Source organism: Spinacia oleracea, chromosome 2 (assembly GCF_020520425.1).
Source record: "Spinacia oleracea cultivar Varoflay chromosome 2, BTI_SOV_V1, whole genome shotgun sequence".
NCBI classification, from domain to species: domain Eukaryota; kingdom Viridiplantae; phylum Streptophyta; class Magnoliopsida; order Caryophyllales; family Amaranthaceae; genus Spinacia; species Spinacia oleracea.
In genome coordinates, this window is record NC_079488.1 from 98,405,016 (window position 1) to 98,424,845 (window position 19,830).

The window sequence follows — 19,830 nt, forward strand, 5'->3', positions numbered from 1 at the left end:
TTACCAGAATCGGAAATATTGCCGGAAACGGAAATATTGTCAGAATCGGAAATATTACCGGAATCGGAAAATAATTCCGGAAACGGAAATATTAAATATTTGTTCGAAACGGAAATTAATTCCGGAATCGGAAATATTGAATATTGTTCGTATCGGAAATAGATTCCGGAAATGGAATTTTAATCGGAAGCGTATCGTACGAATTAGCATCGGACGAGGCCTGCCGGACGAAGGCCCAGCACGAAGCCAGGCCATCGCCCAGCAAGCACGCACGCCACAGCCCAGCGCGCACAAGGCCACGCATGCGTGGGCCGCGCTGCGTGGGCTGCTGCTCGCATGCGTGGGCAGCCCTTGTGGCTGCCGTGTGTGTGTGAGTTTGAGCTCATGCGAGATTCCTGAATCTGCAAGAGTCAGTGTATGATTAAATGTCTATTCCTATTGGATAAATTGATTAAGTAGAATTCATGTAGAATTCTAATTCCAATTAATTCGCATCCTACTAGGATTACGATTCCTTTTCCATAACTCTATAAATAAAGGCCTAGGGGTCATAATTTATACACAAGTTTCAAAGTATTCAAAAGTGAGTTTTTGAGAGAAAATTCAAACACCCATCTTGCCCCAAAAGTGCCGAATTTTCTGAGTACCTTAAGGGCGATTCTAGTTGGTCAATCTTAAGGCGGATCCGGACGTGCTGTGGACTTTCTACGGAGGGACGACACTTGGAGTCCTAAAAGACTTGTTCTTGTTCGGTTCGGGCGCAGCTAGGGAAGGCACGCAACAAAGAGTATGCATCTAAACTATGCTAAATGATTATGTGTAAATAATATGTTTCCTGGGTTAATGGTTGTTTCCGCATGATCTATGTAATGTCATATGTATCATAACCTAACACTTGGTCGACTGCATTGTATAATACGGAATGGTCCTTAGGGTCGATTGTACTAAAGTTGCTCGTCCTGCAATTGAGAGAGTTTTAGTTTTCCACCCCGCAAGCTTGTTGTTAATTTTGTCTACCAAAAATTGATAGTCTCTTTTAGAGGTCCTACCATTGATAGTAGGAACTCCAAGGTACTTGCCAAAATCTTCTGTCTCTTCCATACCCAAACAGCCACAAATTCCTTCCCTTACTCCGCGGTCTGTATTCGAAGAAAAGTACACTCGTGACTTCTCAATACTTACTTTATTTCCTGATGCCTCGCAGAAAAGATCAAGGCATGATTGCATCACCGTAGCTTGTTCCACCGTAGCTTCACCAAACAAAATCAAGTCGTCTGCGAAGGCTAGGTGCGAAATTTCTGGTCCGTTCCGGCTAGCCTTAGCCGGTTTCCACCTCTTGAAGCTTGCTTCTCGATCAATCAAATGTGCAAGTCGCTCCATGCAAATTACATATAAATATGGAGAGAGGGGATCACCTTGACGTATGCCCCGGGACGGGCTAAATTCCTTGAGAGGTTCTCCATTCCATAGAATTTGTAACTTAGACGAGGTTATACACTGCATTGTAATATCAACAAGTGCTTGTGGTAACCTTAATTCCATAAGCGACTCCCTAATGAAAGACCATCTCAATCGATCATAAGCTTTCTCGAAATCTATCTTAACTGCCATATATCCCGTTTTTCCTCTCTTGCTTCTCATCGTATGTAACATTTCTTGAACAATGATTACATTATCCGTGATTTGTCGTTTGGGCACAAAGCTACATTGCGTTGGTGAAATCAACGTGGGCAAGATGGGCTTTAATCTATTTACTATAACCTTTGTTACCAGTTTGTAAGTGATATTGCAAAGTCCTATGGGCCGGAATTGATTTGCCTTTTGAGGAACATCTGTCTTGGGGATGAGCACCAGAAAGGCCTTGTTTAACCCTTCTGGGAATTCTTGTCCTGACAACACTTCTTGGACCATCTTCACCACATTGGGCTTCACAAGCTCCCAAAACTTCTGGTAGAAAATGGGTTGAAACCCATCAGGTCCCGGAGCTTTGTACGGCTTCATACTTTTGAGAGCAGCAAGTACTTCACATTCACTGAATGGTCTTGTAATCTTTTCTATATCATCTTCAGCAATAGTTGGAAAGTGGTTCCATGGCATTATATTTCTTCGAGTTGAACCTCCCTCTTCCTGGAAAAGATTTTCCCAATACTGGGAGATTAATTCTTGCACACGGTCACTGTCATTAACCCACGTGCCATCATTATCTTGGAGGGTTTCAATACGGTTTCGACGCCTTCGTATCACTGTTGAAATATGGAAGTAACGGGTGTTCCTATCTCCATCGCAAATAGCGTCCATCCTCGACTTTTGGAACCATAACATCTCTTCATCATTGAGTACATCATCCATCTCCCTTCTCAATTTGGCTTCCAACTTGACCAAATTAAATGTCCCTGCCTGCCTTTCGAAAGTTGCGCTTGAATTCCTTCCATTCTAGCCCACAACTCGGACTTCTTTCGAAAGATATTGTAAAACGCTGACTTGTTCCACCCATTCAACTTTTCTGCAAACTCATTCAAAAACGGTACTAGTGGCACAGTTTGACGCCAATTCATGTGAACAAAGTCATGGAATCTTTCATGGTTCAACCAAGCCGCTTGGAACCTGAAAGGCTTGATTGCCGTTGGGACCGGAGCAAACCCAGAAGTACTTATAAGTATTGGGCAATGGTTTGACTGCGTTTTCGGGAGATTGCGAACCGCCCCCTCTTCGAATTTCAATCTCCATAGATCATTAGCTACTCCTCGATCAAGTCTGGCTGATTTGAACGTTGTTTGGGTTACTCCTCTAAACCATGTATGCTCTGGCCCAGAACAGCCTAAATCAATAAAGGAGTTATTATTTATCCAATTAGCAAACTCCCTGCACCGTCTTTGCATCTCACTGCCTCCATTGCCATTTCTTTCAGACATGTCTTTGGTATCATTAAAGTCTCCAGCTAGAAGCCAGGGCCCCCTATACCGACTCTTAATAGCTTCTAACTCACGCCACAAGGTCTTGCGTTGTGAGCTATCTGGGCTAGCGTAAATAGCCGAAAACAGCCACGGATCGTCTCCTATTTTTTTCACCTCAACCGTGAGGTGTTGAGTGTTGTTGTCATACGGAGTCACTGATACTGTCTCAGCCCTCCAGAACATCCATATGCCACCACTAAATCCTTGAGCTTCAACTCTTAATTGGCCTGAGAAACCAATTCTATCGCACACCCGTTGAGCTTGTTCACCACTTAGATGAGTTTCCACTAACACTAACACAGTAGGGTCATTGATTATGCATTAGAACTATTAATTACTAACTCATATTTTTAATTACTACTAATTTTTTTAGAGTGGGATTAATTACTACTAATTTTTTAGAGTGGGAGTAATTAATTAGTGATTATTTAAAATACAACTAATTAATTACGTAGTAATTTATTTAAATAGTAATTTTAATTAATATATTTTTTATTTACTAATGATATTATTTAATAATTTATTAAATGATTAATATACAGTATTCAATTAGTAACCATGCATTAACAATGATTAATTAATAACTCATAATTTTAATTAATACGAGTACAAAGTAATTAATATTTAAGTTAATAATTATTTGAACTAGAAATAATTAATAGTTATTTTTGTTATTCATTTATTTTATTACTAATTTTATTGTTTACAGTATTAATTAGATTATGTAATAATTTATTAAATAATTAATTTAAATACTAATTAACTTGGTTAATTAATTTGGTTAATCAATTATTAAGAATGTAATAAATGGTTAATAAAACATAATAGTGTCCATAAATATCATTTTACATAGTCACAGCCAACCGCCAACAAATGATTTTACCAAACGTCTTTATAAGTCAAACAACCAACTTAAAAGCCACAATCAACAACCAGTCAATCCAGCCAAGTAAAACAACTGACAGCTAACCGCCAACAGCCAATTGCGAAACACCTCCGTTGTCTAAAAACACATGCCTTAAAAATTACGTCAAAAAAGACATCAAAAGCGCCAAAAAGTCGTTTAAAAAACATGTCAAAATGTTGCACATATTCAAAAGTTATCTCGAAAAACGTGTATTAAAGAACGTGCTAAAATATATCTCAAAAAAGTGTGAAAAATATGCCTCGAAAAATGCGTTAAGATAATTATTCAAAAATCGTGTCGATGAATATAAAAAATAAGTATTAAAAAATAAATTAACAAAGCAAAAAAAAAGGCAACTTAAAAAATGTAAAATACCAAAAAATAAATAAATAAAATAGACATGTTCATCGAAAAAACAACAAGTCACTAATCATCTCTTGTTTAAAATTAATTAATGGGGTATGAAGGTTGACTTTATTCAAATATAATTAAAAGGAAAACTTATATTTTGCAGATGGTCCAAAGGTTGATTTATTCCCATCAATTTTTCATTTTTCAATGGAGGATTTTTTTTTTCTTTTCTTTGTATGTTTTTTTAAAAAATACGGAGTAACTGTTTGCGGTAAATTTGTGATAATAGCATGTCGTTTTTTTATGTAATTTTGTACTACATTGCAAATAACTTCAAGCTAATCAAGAGTAGTCCAGCTTGAAAAACTTTCGGGTTATGGGTAAAAAATTTGGTCTGATCTTTGAGTTCGACCCGAACTGATTTTTTAAACTTGTCTTGGGGTTTGGTGAGCCAGAAATTCAACTTCACTCGAAAATCACGCTTTAGCCCGAAATAACAGGTTTTGGCAAAAAAAAAATTGGCGCGAAAAGCTGACCCAACTTAAGGAATTAGGCTAAACTAAGACATATTTTTCACCAAAGACCGACCCATGAGCAGGTCTAAAATAATTTCACGAACATCCTTATTTTCCCCCTTCACTTTACCTAAATTTATGACTTTATGCAAGTATCAAAATGTCTCACTATTCAAATGTAAATATGCAAGTGATATTTTACACAATTCCTCTGCAGAAATATTTAATTTTTACGGAGTAGTTTACACGAAGACTATAATTTCTATTTACTTTGATTAATTCCCCACATGCAACATAACAATTTTACTTATCTAGTCAAATAACTCCGGAGGGAGTACGTATTACTCAAAAGGGATTTGTGGAGGTAGTGTTATGCCTTAATATAACATCTTATCCACTTTCGCTGTCACGATCAACGTCGGTGGGCTTATTTTCTCCCTTCCTCGCCACTGTCCCCTTTCCCTTCGACAACGAGTATGAGACGGGAAATGTTGAGAGAGGGGGAAGGTGACCAGGTGAGTCGATGAGAAAATATCGGGAGAGAGGGATGCGGGGAGAAAGAAGGGGCCTCAATGGTCGAGTGATGTCAATTAATAGTGCATCATTTTTGTAATCTATACTAATATATTAAAAGACGTTTATAAGAACGTATATGTGCCACATAGATCTCTCCTTATTACGCCACATCACCACTACTAAGTATCATTACATGTAGTTGACAACCAAAAAGCATGTAACAAGGATTGAACACTAGACCTCTTGAATTAAAAGTTACCATTCTTACCATCTTAGCTAGCCACAATGATGTTATATTTTTCTATTTAAATCATAAATACAACCTTTATAAAATGAAAAATAATGAATTAAAGGGAAAAAAAACCAAAAGGGAATTAATTATTTAACTTATAAATGTACAATTCCTCTCTTCTCAACTTAAGCTTGAAAAATAAAAACACTTAGGGTAATTGAGTGTAATTATGAGTGTGGAAGAGGGAAACATTGACAAGAGTATAATAATTAACTAATCATGAAGAAGAGAACTCGACTTTGTTTTGATTTTCGGATATGGGAAGGAAGTTTGTTGATCGGCCACTGATCTTGCATGGAAATTAGATAATAGCACCACATACGCACATATTTAAAATAAGTAAATCCCACTAAAAGTAAAACCCGGAGCAACGCACGGGCCACAAACTAGTTAAGACATTAAATATAGTATCTTGTGTTTGTTGAGTGGCATCAAGAAGTACCAATTATGAGTAAGAAGTACTTCGTAAGTATACATTCAATTACTGCAACGATTACGACCAACTCTAAATTATTGAGTACAAGTCACCTTGAATTACAACTCTTTCTCGTTTCATCATAACAGTTAGATTGTTTTTTGAAAATTTGAAATCAACTTGATGTTTGTCTAGATACTAGTTACTGAAGTACGGAGTAGTATTTACTAAATAATCACAACTTTATTAACTTTATTTGAGTACAATTGAAGATGATAGATCTTGAAGATGATACAATCTAAGAGCATGTATATTGGGGCTCTTGGAGTCGCTCTCCAAGTAGCTCTCCAACAAGAACCTCTTGGCCAACATTGGGGCTCTTGAGTGGTTCATGAGAGGCTCTTGAGTAGCTCTTCATGGAGAGCTACTTCAAGGTAGCTCTTGCCCAAGAGCCCTTCAAGAGTTGATTCTTGTTGAAAAGTGGGGAGTAAGACCCTGTATAGTTCACCTTATTTCAGGACCTTATTACTTATTTCAGATCTAATCAGATCAGATCAGAAAAAATAAGTTCAGATCAGATTAGATCAGAAAAAATAAGTTCAGATCAGATTAGATCAGAAAAAATAAGATCAGACCAGATCAGACCAAATCAGACCAGATCAGATCAGATCAGATCAGATCAGACCAGACCAGATTATTATTATTATTATTATTATTATTATTATTATTATTATTATTGTTATATTTAATATTTTATTACTATTATTGCTTTAATAAAAAATAATGTGTTGTCGGTGCAATTAAAATCTATTATTTAAGGCATAAAAAAATATTAAAAAAACATTCAAATTGATCATGTCCAAATTAAAACCATTAAGTCCAGATTAGAAACGATATGATCAGGTCATGTCCATATCAGAACTGATTTTTATAGATCAGAACCATTATATATCCAGACTAGAACTGATAGGATCAGATAATATCCAGATCATAACTGATATGTATAGATCATGTCCAGATCATGTTCAAATATGCAAAGATCTTGTCTACATCAGAACCGATCCTTACAGAACCAATATGTTCAGATCAAAACCAATTTGTACAGATCATGTCCAGATCAAAATCGATATGTCCAAATTATAACTTGTCTAGATATCGACTCTATACAGATTATGTTAACATCAGAATTGATCTGCAAAGATCATGTCCAGATCAGAACTAGTCTGTACAGATCATGACCTGATCAGAACTGATCTGTACAGATCATGACCAGATCAGAACTGATCTGTACAGATCATGACCAGATCAGAACTGATATGTACAGATCATGATTAGAGCAGAACTGATCTGTACAGATCATGACCAGAGCAGAACTGATTTGTACAGATCATGACCAGATCAGAACTGATCTTTACAGATCATGTCCATATCAGAACTGATCTGTACATATCATGTCCAGATCAGAACTGATCTTTACAGATCATGTCCATATCAGAACTGATCTGTACAGATCATGTCCAGATCAGAACTGGTCTGTACAGATCATAACCGATTTATCTAGATCATGTATAGGTCTATCTAATATAAGGAATAGTTAAATCATGAGCAAAGTCAAGTAAATAATAACAATATTATAAATTTGTGTAACATTTATTTTACACGTAAGTCGTTTAATATTAATAAATGTAGATTTTTGTTTAAACTTAATTTAGAAGAATCAGATCAGTTCAGATCAGATCAGATCAGACCAGATCAGATCAGAAAAAATAAGTTCAGATCAGATCAGATCAGAAAAAATAAGTTCAGATCAGATCAGATCAGATCAGGAGAAATAGGGTGAACTAAACAGGGCCTAACTTTGAAAATTGGATAGTAACTTTGGTCAAAAACACAATTAATTGTGGACCACCAAGTGGTAAAAATAATAATGGAGAGCTAATTTGAGGAACCAACCAATGTTGAGTGTTTTTAATAATGAATTCTTGATAATGAATTCTTGGAGAGTCCTCCAAGAGCTCTTTTGAAAACCAATCAATGTACATCTCTAACGACTATCGCATTCCCGTAAGAATTTATCGACCGGTCAAAGTGAAGTAAATTCCGTTTAGTAGCTTCTCAAAAGATTTCCGGTCAATAGCTTTTTAAAAAAAGCTGGCCTTCTTACTTGCGCAATGAATCCTTTTTCATGGCCGCGTGGAGGTGGTGGTCTGTGTCTGTCTTAGTATAACTTCGTCCCCACTTCCTCCTCCGCCGCCATGGCCGCCGCCGGTGAGCTTATTTCTCTCTCCTCGCCACTCCCTCTCCCCCTCTCTCTTTCTCAATATTTCGTGATTTTCTTTTTGCAGTGCAGCGTGCTTCTGCTCTTGAAGAATCGATCAATGGCTTCTCACAGTCCTCCCATTCTCATTTGCAACTGCAGCTCTCCGAATCGCTCGCAACCACAGCTCCTACCTCTTCTCAAAATCCGGTAACTTTTCTTCTGGGTTGAATTTTTCAGGAAAAAAAATCGAGCATTTGACTTTTAGTTCATGTTATTTTGAGGTAGTTTAGATAATTGTCCGCTTGGTTTTTTCATAGTTGACCTAATTGTAGTTGGAATTGGTTATTCTTTTATTTGAATGAATGATGTCAATCTTTATATGAAATCAAATCAATCAATTTGCATTGAAGTTGCTTCTATTTATAACTGATTGATCAATTATAACTGTATAAGTAGATCATGGATTTACTAATATGTCTAATTCTAGCCAGAATTGATTGACTGAGTATAGGTAGAGTTTATTTCTGTTTGATTCCACAATGTTGAAATTGGTTGGAAGGACTTTGCCCTGTTAATGAATAAGTGATGTTGGAAAGAGACTCAGAATTTCTGTCTTACTGTATATCGGATGTTCTGCATCAAGTGATGTATAACATACCCTATACTGGTCCATCAGAAGATTGCTCTCCGGAATCATTCGATGTCAAAGATAGCATTTTTTTCATGGAAATTTATGAGCTGGTAACAGAATAACTAAAGTATTTCCGTTATAGATTGTTTGGTTTGAACCTTTGAGGAGTATGGTACTAGTTTCCCTTACTTGAGGGTAATTGATTCCCTCCTAAACCCTAAGGTAACACGTCATATTACCCTCCCCTATCTACCTCCCCCCTCTCTCATTTGATTTTATTCAATACCATTGTAATACTAAACAATCCGTAAAAGTAATGGCTACGGTTTCCTCTATAGTTTCACATTATAGGAATTTTAGAAAGAAAAAGTATCCGGTCACGTCTGTACTTCATCCATTTTTTTGATTCATGGTTATGGCCCTTGTGGGCTTTACAAAACATTCTATTTGTGTCAGAATGAGGAGTCAAGTTACATAAAAAGCTATCTGAGTCCAGATTTGGTTTTTACTTGATTTTTCGACTTGGCAACGCCTGCAACTCCGACAAAGAGTTGCTTAATCAGCACCCAGTGGGTCCATTCTGCGATGTAAGTGGCCCAAAATCCATTTGCCCCTAGTTTGTCATGGTGCCAGCTCAATCTCTTTGGATTCCTTTGTTCCATTGAAACAGTATTATTCTAGATATGAGTGCTTTATTTGCTAGACGTAGTTTGGAACCTTGCTAAGCCTTCTACAATTACCTCCCAATTCTGAAAGTATCTTTTGTAGAACATGTTTGAGAACCCTCTCAGAATATCCAAAGTCAATGCACTCCGTACTTGAATATTCTTCTTCTTCGTTCCTGGAATTCTTTATGAATGGTTTCCATGGTTAACCTTGACTGTTAAGCTTGTGGGTGAAATAATTTACATGTATAAGAGTTAGAACTTGGTGAGTAGTTGAGTACTAGGTGTCTAGGTTCTCTCTTAATTAGAATATTGACAATCAGTGTCATGGTTAGCACCCTTTATGGCCAGAATGCATATCTGGAAGGTTACTTTACATGCAGAACGGAAAGTAATTTTTTGCTTGTGGCAAAACACCACTTCTTACTTAATAAAATCTTCCTCCTGACTCCATAGTCCATACTGATCCCTGTCCTGACTTGGGAATCACAGTATGGCCTACATGGATTTCTGTCTGAAATCTTTTTTTTTTTGGCAATTAATATTACTCTGTAAATCCGTAATTTTATAAATAACCAAGTCCTTGTAAAAAAGAATACAACAGAACATTACAACTCAAACCTCCAAAACAAAACAGGAGCTAGAGACAGCAACCCTAGTCCTAATTACATCAACGGAATAACTCTTTTGAGTCTCTGAACACCTATCTAAAATTTCTTTAACAATATGAGCAACTGACACACTTTGCTTTCTAAAAACAGCAATTGTCTCTATGCAGTCAAATCTGGCTAATTGCTTCAGCCACTCAGTCACATACACCTTATCTCTCTTGAAGGACTTCTTGCTGGCTTTACTTGCTAACTCGAGTTCAGTGTCAACTGGTCTGCTAATATGCAGCAAACTCAGAGTACAACCCCAAACCTCAGAAGAAGTTGTCAAGTTGCACACTCAAAAAACAAATGTTGCACTGTTTCAGGTTGCCTATTGCAAAGAATGCAATTAGTTGCACACTGAATGCCCCACTTATGTAGCCTACGTGCTGTATATAACCTGCTCTTAGAAGTCAACCACGCAATAAACACACTTTTAGGGCTAGCATTGTTGTTACAGACCACCCTTTTCCATGGAACTTTCTCAAAATCCCCTAGCATTTTTTTGTACATCTTGCGGCTCTTGCCAATAGAAAATCTATCCCCTTTCTGAACACCAGCCCAACCATCAACTTAAAAAACAAATTCTCTAGCCCATGAACATGAACATGAACATGTAAAAGGAACAACATAGCTCTTAAAGTCCCTACCTTTCTCATATAAGCTATCCATCCATCACACCCACAACTTATCTTTTTTATGTTGTAAGACTCATAACAATTTTGTTACAGCAGACTTGTTCAATAAACCGATGTTCTTGATGTTTAAGCCTCCACAGATTTGTGCAAGTAAAGTTTTTCCCAAGCTGCTAAAGCTTTTTTTGAAGATAGTGTACTTCCGGTCCTTAAAAACAGCCTACAATAAGATTCAACCTCTTTACAATTCATTTTGGCATTATGAAAATCTGGTTCCAGAACGTTGCATACCAAAAAAAATAACTTTAGCAACTGATTGGACATTTGGACCACCCTTGTGCTCTAGCTAACTTCTTCTTTACCAAGTGTTTACATAGACTATATTGGTTTTTTTTGCAGCTGGTGGTAACGGCCTTGTTGTCGTGGAAACGACTTATAGCGGTAGAATAGGATCGCGGTTTCCTCGACGTGAATTTCTGAAATAAATCACACTAATGAGGTTTAGCCTCCTTTACATTTCTTAAGTTTAAGAAGTATCTTTTCAACATAATATAACTAAACCTATCATAATATGAACCAACGAATAAAAAGGCGTGCCTGAGGCGCAAGGCGTTTGGAGGTAACGCCTTTTATGGTCTGCCGAGGCGATTTTGATAAGGCGCCAAAAGGCGCACCCCCCGAGACGCACACCCTTTTTTCACAAACTTTTTAACTTTTCGTTAGGGGCGCCTCACTTCATTGAGGCGCACCGAGGCGTGCCTAAGGCGCTGTGAACTCCATATCGCCTTGGTGTGCCTTGAGCCTTTTTATACATTGAAATGAATGAATAATTACTCTAAAGACATGTTTCATTAACTATATAAATAATTTGTAAAATATTTTCGTTCCACCTTGAAAATGGAATGGATGGAACGGGTAAAAAAAACGTCTAACGCGGCGAGTCACCGTAACTGATGATTCGGGGAGAAAGGTGTGTCCTTTATCTAACCGTTATGTAATGGGTTTCGCAGTACGGAAAATCCTAATTCCGTACAGAAGACCATTGTATAGCGGAACGGGGGATTTTTTGGAGAAGAGCAACATCTACTAGTCTACTACGGATTGGCTGTTCTATAACGCAACCACTTTTTGCAATCTTGCTGTAAGAATCTTTGAAATGAGCTTGTAAACTATGGAGCAACGAGCAATTGGTCTAAAAGTGTCACTGAAGCATTTATAACCTTTTTTTTATAAGTAAGATTAAAACTGTAAAAACTCATCAAACAAGAAGTACAAATCTGATTCCTTAGTGCTAAGACCATACCATCTAGGATGGGCCACTCATAAAGCATAAAGAAACAAAACAACTCCTCAAAAAAACACTTTCCAGACCCTCCGAACTAATTGTAAACTAAAAAACCACTCTCTATCTTTCTTAGAAATTTTCCTAGGTAGAAATGTAGAATATGTATGATTCTATTCTTTAAAGTATTCTTAACTCTTTGTGCAGTACAGTCTACTGTTGCAATTTTCAGCAGCCACAAAGAAGAATTTCTGTTGCTCCAAATTGCATAAATTAAATCTGCCACGGTTGCTATAAAAACCTTCTTCTGAAAAGGAGACCCCTTGCTCCTATTCTGAATCCACCACAACATCCCAGTTAGGTTAACAACTTATGTTCTCAAACCAAGCCATGCCATGATCTGTTCCCTACCAGTTTGCTGAAACTGCATCCAAATAGTAAGTGTTGGTGAGTCTCAAATAGCATCAGCACACATAAGACAATCAGTTGTGTTACTCACTCCCATCTTTACCAAACGTTCCCATGTTTGTAGCCTCTGCAAGATAGCCAACCAAACGAATAACTTGGGCTTTGGAACTGAAAATCTATTCCACACATACTTACACCAATGAGCCACCTCATTTGATCTCATGTGTTTCTGATAGATTAACTTAACAGAATAGGCATTTAGTTGACTAATATCCACGGACCACGGATGTATAATAGATCTTCAATCTCTCTTTCACTTCAAAAACTTTCTTCCAATACCAACTGCTATCTTTAGCAGGTCGGTATTGCCACCAATCACTATCTTTTACATAAACTGCATTTACCCATTGTAGACACCTACTTTTGTCCCCATTCCCGAAAGGAAAGGTTCGATGATGAAAACATAAATCTCCACTTGACAACGCATCTCCTATAAAATAACGAATCTCAGTTCCCCTTTTCATTTCACCCGAAACCTGCTATTTATAGAAACCTGCAATTTATAGAAACCTGCTATTTATGGAAACCTACTAAAAATAGTAACTGCCATAATTGGTAATTGTTAAAAGTGGCAAGTCATAAAAGATAGAAACCTGTCAAAATTAGGTGTTGCACTACAACATAAATCCTAAATGAGATAGAAATTGCGAAAGAATCCTATTCCTAATATGATTCGAAAGTAAGAGTCACGTATTAATTAAAATCCTAACGAGCCTAGAGTTCGTAACGGGCCCAGACGCATCCCGTCACAAGGTTAATACGCCCTAAAAGACTCAATTAAATCTCAAATACTCCGGATTCTAGGAATCCGAATCTGACTAAGAAAAACGGCCCAGATCCTATTTTCAACGCCTGGTTTTGGGCGTCGAAATCTTCGGCGCCCAGGCCTGGGCGCTGAAAATACCTGGTACGTGTTTTTTCCTAATTCCTCGTGGATTAGAGTTCTGCAATTCTATCTTTCCACGAACTCTTTTCTATAAATAGGGCCTTAAAGTTCGACGTGAAAAGGACACACAACACACAATTATATTCTGAGTATTGACTCTAAACCCCTAAGCCTAAGCCTCACGCTGCAAAACTGATCACGCGTTCTGTCGCAATCGATCCATAAATCGAACAGAACGTATCCCGTCCCATAATTTGAGATTCATTAAATAAAAGGAGAAATAGCAAAGTCAAAGTGGTTAGTTTTCTGAGAACCGTGACGCACCTCTCAAGGGTGCGTCGTAATGTGTCCCTTTTCCATGGTTTAATTGCTTTCCTCGCCCTTTTATGAAATGTTAAACTAACTAAAATCTGATTGTTCGATCACGCTTAATAAATATGATATTTTTGAGAAAATGGATTATCATGCTAGGTCCCTTAAAACAATCTAAATCAGATAATCGCGCTCGATCTAGTACTATATGTTGCATATTATTAAAATCAACTCAGATTAGTTTAATAGTTAACGCATGTCCCTTAGATTATTTATGCTGAGCTAGTAAGGATATCCTGCCTCTGGAGTTATCGAAGAGCGAGTACTCCTCTCGGTAGTTACAGTCCCCCGAACCCTCAATCTCTACCCTGCGGGTGTACGTTGAGCGATCCCCACCACCAGGGATCACAAGGGAACCTACGGCCGTCGTGGTCAAACATAATTGCACTCCCTTTATGTCACGATAACCGGGTTTTGTCAGTTTTTCTCATTGTCGTTAAAAAGTGAATGGCGACTCCTATATTACTAGTCAATTGGGTGTAAACTCACAGGAAATCCAATTACACTTGATTTGACAAAAAGAAGCGTCACACCCACGAGGGACGAGGTCACGCATTAGCCTCGTGCTTTTTCGACCCCCTCACACCCATCTAATCCATTAGTTGTCTTGTTTAGATGCCACCAAGGTAATTTATAACCTTAGGCACCAAGGCAATTAACGTGCATTAATTGGTTTGCACATCCTTTTATTCACAAATCTCTAACAACATCATAGATAATTAGATATCATCCTTGATTATATGCCATGATTTTTTTGAAGAATAAACATTATATCCATCCAAACCAGGAGCTCTTTCGTCATCAATGGCATTCAAAGCACCATCAACATCACTGTTTAACAGTGGTGCGTATAATGCGTAAATTGCTTCAATGGATAGCTTTGGCCCATCTCTAAGAATAGGAGTATCAGGCATAAGAATGCTACTTGCCGCTGATCCAAGTAGCATTCCTATGCCTGATACAACATAACATGCTTAACTGAAGTTGCTTATTGAATGTGTCTTATCTGTGTGCTCTGTACTTCTGTTGTTCAATATCATATATCATAATTTGAATTGAGGTACTTCGTTAAATCTTGTATTGGCTTAATTTTCCAGGGACAGTACCCATCTTCCATGGAACAAGATTATGAATCGATTTGTTGGGGTTGTGGATTGCGACTTATTCTTCCATCAAAGGCACCAGTTTTTAAGTGTGGTTGGTGTGGGGCGGTAACCAAGCAAAATGAAAGCAGAGGTGAACGCAAAAAATTGCGGTGGAGACGCTTACGCGATCATTGCTTTGTTTCTGTCCTCCTTGTATTTGTGGTATTTGTTATATGTACGCCTCATACCCCTATTTTAAATATATTTTCCTGATTGTTACTTGTTAGTAGGATCACTCCTGACCTTTGTACTGTTTCAATCTAGCGGTCTAGCCTATATAACCATATAAGTATATTTCCCTGAACAAGAATAGTTCACTGCTTAAAATTGTTTTCCAGTGGTGCAGGCTTTGCTTCTTTTTGAGGATTGGGTTGCATGTATTATGTCCTATGCTATAACCCCATTTTCAAACTGGCATTTAGACAGCAAGATGGGGTTGAATTTTACGAAGACATGTTTTTTCTTAAAAAAAAAGGAAAAATTGGCCTGAATGAACCAACTATAGCTTGGGTGCAGAGAGCAAAAAAACCTTAACCGGGTGCGCTCCGCACCACAAACTACAACCTTTAGTGCATTGCGTGACATAAACTACATATTAGGTGCAAAGCATGGCGCAAGAACCTTATCGTTTACCAAAGAGCAGTATGCCACATTTAGTCACCCCTTTCTTTACTCATTTATCTTCCTGCTAAGATATCTGCTGAGCTGTTAATGCATGTGACCTGTTTGCTACGTTCTTTAGAGTAACTATCTCATTGCAATAGTAGCTACGAGATTTCAGTTTAACTTGTAATTTAGTTTTTTTCTTCCACTAATTATCGACATATTCACTTATCGGTAATTTACATGGTTTTTATTTTCTTCAATTTTAGCTAAAATGTGATCAGTTTCCTTATTGTTTTTACCGTTTTGTATTCTTCCTTTAAAACGATTCTTATGGATTTTATTGAAATGTGACCAACAGAGCACCTAATGCATTTTATGCTCCCTAATTTATGCTCAAGTCACTGATGACTCTGTTTCGTTGTCTTCTATGGATATGCAGGTGGTGGTTTGTGGGCAATATACCCAGTTGTGTTTTCAGTGGGCTACCTTTGCGGCGTGATCCACTGTATAATTACTTTCATATTGTCTGTGAGTACTGTTTCTATGTTCAGCCTGGCAGCTTTCACTGATGCCGGCACACCACCGCCAATTGTGTGGGGTAGTTATCCAGCTGTGAGGAAAGATGAATTACAGGACTATACTTTTTGCCAGTACTGCTCCAAGCCAAAATCACCAAGAGCTCACCATTGCAGTTCATGTGGATCGTGTGTGTTGGATATGGATCATCACTGCCCATTTGTAAGTTGTCAAGGACTTGTATTGCATTAGGGAATTGGTTCATATTCTTGTTTTGTTTGAAGATTATTGTCATGTCTACATACATTAGTTGACTGGCTATAGAGAAGGTTTCGTTGTCTGATTGGAAGTGTCTTGCTTCATTTCATTACTGAAACGCCCTTATGCTCCTAGGCATTTCTGTGCTGTTGGTGCCTTTGGATTGCAGTTCTGTAATTTGTAAGTTAGTAAGTCATAGATGTTACAGTATATTTTATTGACACTGTCTATTGAACCTCTTAAGGACATCAGGCTAGAGTGTAAGCCATTTTATTATGCCAAGCCGCAAGTTAATTATGACTTTTGTACATGTTCTTGCACTCATTGATACGAATATATCATGTGTGATGAGCAAGCCTTGTTGTTTTTTGTGGTTATATGCATCCATTATGTATGCTGCCACCTCTGAATTTAACAACCTCTGCTCTTTTGTTTTTGTTTTGTTGGGCTTGGGGTGGGATGGGGCGGGGCGGGGCTTTGAGGAGGTTAATTATTGGAAGTACGGAAGATGGAATTGCATGGCATATCATCTCCTGAAGGGCTTTGCAGATGGTGATATGGTTACCTTGTTTGACAAGGATCAATACAAAAATAGGTTGCTGATGCCTTCTGTCTAGGATAACAACAATAAATTTTCCGTCTACCCAAAAAATGATGTGTGTTAGACTTAACTGTTAGCTTCTTAATTTCCATGTTTATGAATGAATAGAATCAATTTTCATCACATTTTCTACTATTGAATGATTTGAGTGAGATGATTGTTTTTTTGTTTGCAGATTGGAAACTGTGTTGGTGCAGGAAACCATCGTCATTTCGTTGGCTTCCTAATTGTAGCTGTTATTAGTGTAACATACGCTGCTATCATGTCTGCATATGCAGTACTTCATATATTACCATCGTTGGGCGAGGGATCTTTTCAGCAGATGCATAGAATGGACAATAACATTGCATTCATGGGCATCCTGAAGGACATATTTATGGCATTCGTGACTTCTGCTGTGTTCTTTTCGTCAAGAGGACTGGTTCTTCTTTATCTATTTGTAGCTAGTATATCAGTGGGGATAGGCTTAACTGTGCTTTTGTGGCAACAACTTTATTTCATCTACGAAGGAACAACATATCTAACTAGCTTAAGTTCACAGGCTGAGGCAGAACGGGACTGCAGAAACCTGTACCATTTTTTTGGGTTCCCGTATTCGTTTTCCCTATATTTGCGTGGTTGTTGTAATTCTAAGAAAATTCACAGAAAATAGTGATTTCCCCCCAAAATTCACCCCACTGAAGGGTTTGGCGAGTACATTCGCCATGTATGATTTTTGCTTAGGAAACAACATTTGTGTTATTGCAGGGTTAAGGTAAGGCAGTGTTCATCTGATCTCTCCTTACCTCGCCCAGGTGGGAGCTTCTTTAAAGGCATTGGGGCAATATTGTTAATAATGTAGTTAAATTGTTGTGGTAATGTCGTTGGTTATTCTTGTTGTACATTAGAAGTTCATAGAAGAACTCAATTTTCTTCTTCTTCTGATAAATAGAAGAACACATTAACACCAAAGTAATTTGTTTCTCTACTATTGTATTACTGTATATCTTCGATGAACTTGTTTATAATCAAGATTCCAAGCACCTTTCACTCAACCATTGATGGTGAATTTTGAGTAAGATCCTGAAAATCATTGTTGTCTGAAAAGTGTTAGAAGATTTTGTTTTTTTCTCGTCTTGCAGTAGCTTCAACAATATCAGGATAATGCTTCATTCACAGCTTCCATCATCTTGTCAACATCTTTGAGCATCTTTTTGTGCATGAGTGATTGTATGCTTCTGAAAAATCCGAGGTCTAATATGTTTAAATCGGGACTGTTTGGTGGTTGGTTGATTAAAATGAATTAAAAACCTTCTTGTTGATAAACTTGCTGCCATTCCGGATCCTCTTGGCTTATGTGTGCTTTTGCATTATCTTGTTGAATGAAAATTGTTTTGTGCCTTCCATCCTTTGGCCATTTTGCCTTGATTGTTGGTACGATTTCATTGATTAGCATGTGCCTTGTGACCTTTAGGTTGACTGATTCAACTATTTTTGTCTCCATTGCCCCCTTTAATCTGTTTTTCGAACTTCTTTTTGCTGCTGCTTGGTTAGTGAACGGGAAGATTCCAATTTTCCCATCAAATGTGCACTCACCTTGTTCATTAAATCTTGGTCTTGCAACAACCCCTTGAACATGACTTTTGGAATAAATTTGCTTGAACTTGCTGATCTATACTTGCCTTTTTCCCCCTTTGCTAGGTAGGATCTTTGTGATTTCTTGCTCTGTCCCTTGTTGCTCTGTTTCTGGTGGTTCCATATTTAAATCAAACAGGTATGCTGTATGTTGTTCCGTATTCAAGTTTCTGCTGGTTCCATTAAAGAGTATGTCAAGCTTATCATCATCTATTTCATCACCACTTGAGAAATCGTGGTTTTGATCCTCTTCAAGTTATTCATCTGGAAACCATGGATGATTTAGATCCAAGTCTGAAGCCATCAAACCCAGGCAATGATGCTCTCCTCAAAAACCTGGCTGCACCCCCCCCCCCCTTTGTAGTGATTTTTTCTCTCTGTTTTGTTGAAATTTTTCTGAACAAAAATAACAAATGAAGTTTGTATTTATATTGTGGGCGTGTGTCACAAGTTTAGAAATCTGAATTTGAGTAGTCTGTGTGTTTTTCTAATATGTAATTCTATTGGAAGTTGCTGATAAATAAAAACATTTAATTGGTCAGTTAATTTTTGTATGGATTAGTGACTTGGCATGATAATTACTCATTTGTTATCAGCACTATAATCCAAACCCATTAATTGCTAATTTGTTTGTTTTTAATTAAAATTTAAATAAAATATGTACTTTATCTTGAAAGTACAAACAATGATTTATTTACATTAATAACCGTGATTTTGGTCATACGGACACTATATTATGGGACGGAGGGAGTATTGTATACTCAATAACTTATATTACTGCTCTTAAATTTTTATTACTTTTAAAAGTTAGTTATCGTTTTCGTCTCCTAATTAAGTCATCGATATTGTAATTATATAATTTGGAACCAAATGGACCCGACCCGGCTAAATCCTTTTCAATCCGACCCGTGTTAGTCCGTTACCCGATTAATCCGTTCCGATATGAATCTGACCCGATATGAATCCGAACCCGTTATAGTCCGGCTAAACCCGTTAACAATCTATCATGTTCCAATCCGTTCCGATCCGACCCAACCCGACTACAATCCGCCCTGTTTACAATCCGATCCAATATGTACCCGTGCATAAAAAATCCGACCCGATCCGATCCGTTAAGTTTGCAATCCGATCCGATCCGGCCCGTTAGCCAAATTAATCCGTTCCAATCAGATCTATTTCAACCCGAAATCAATGAGTCCGACCGAAACCCGATCCGTTGATCCGATTTGCCACCCCTACTCACAACACATACTTGCCGGACCTAAACAGTAAATAATACTCCATCTGTTCC

General features: G+C 37.6%; 1 protein-coding gene across 1 annotated transcript; it reads left to right on the forward strand.

Annotated features, from left to right (window-relative positions):
- Positions 1-8,005: 8,005 nt before the first annotated feature.
- On the forward strand, positions 8,006-17,876 carry LOC110792002 (protein S-acyltransferase 11). The gene is made up of 5 exons (XM_021996791.2): positions 8,006-8,218; positions 8,296-8,417; positions 14,897-15,119; positions 15,990-16,288; positions 17,101-17,876. Exons 1-5 carry the CDS (start codon positions 8,206-8,208, stop codon positions 17,575-17,577), a joined length of 1,134 nt encoding a protein of 377 aa, XP_021852483.1. The 5' UTR covers positions 8,006-8,205; the 3' UTR covers positions 17,578-17,876.
- Positions 17,877-19,830: the final 1,954 nt, after the last annotated feature.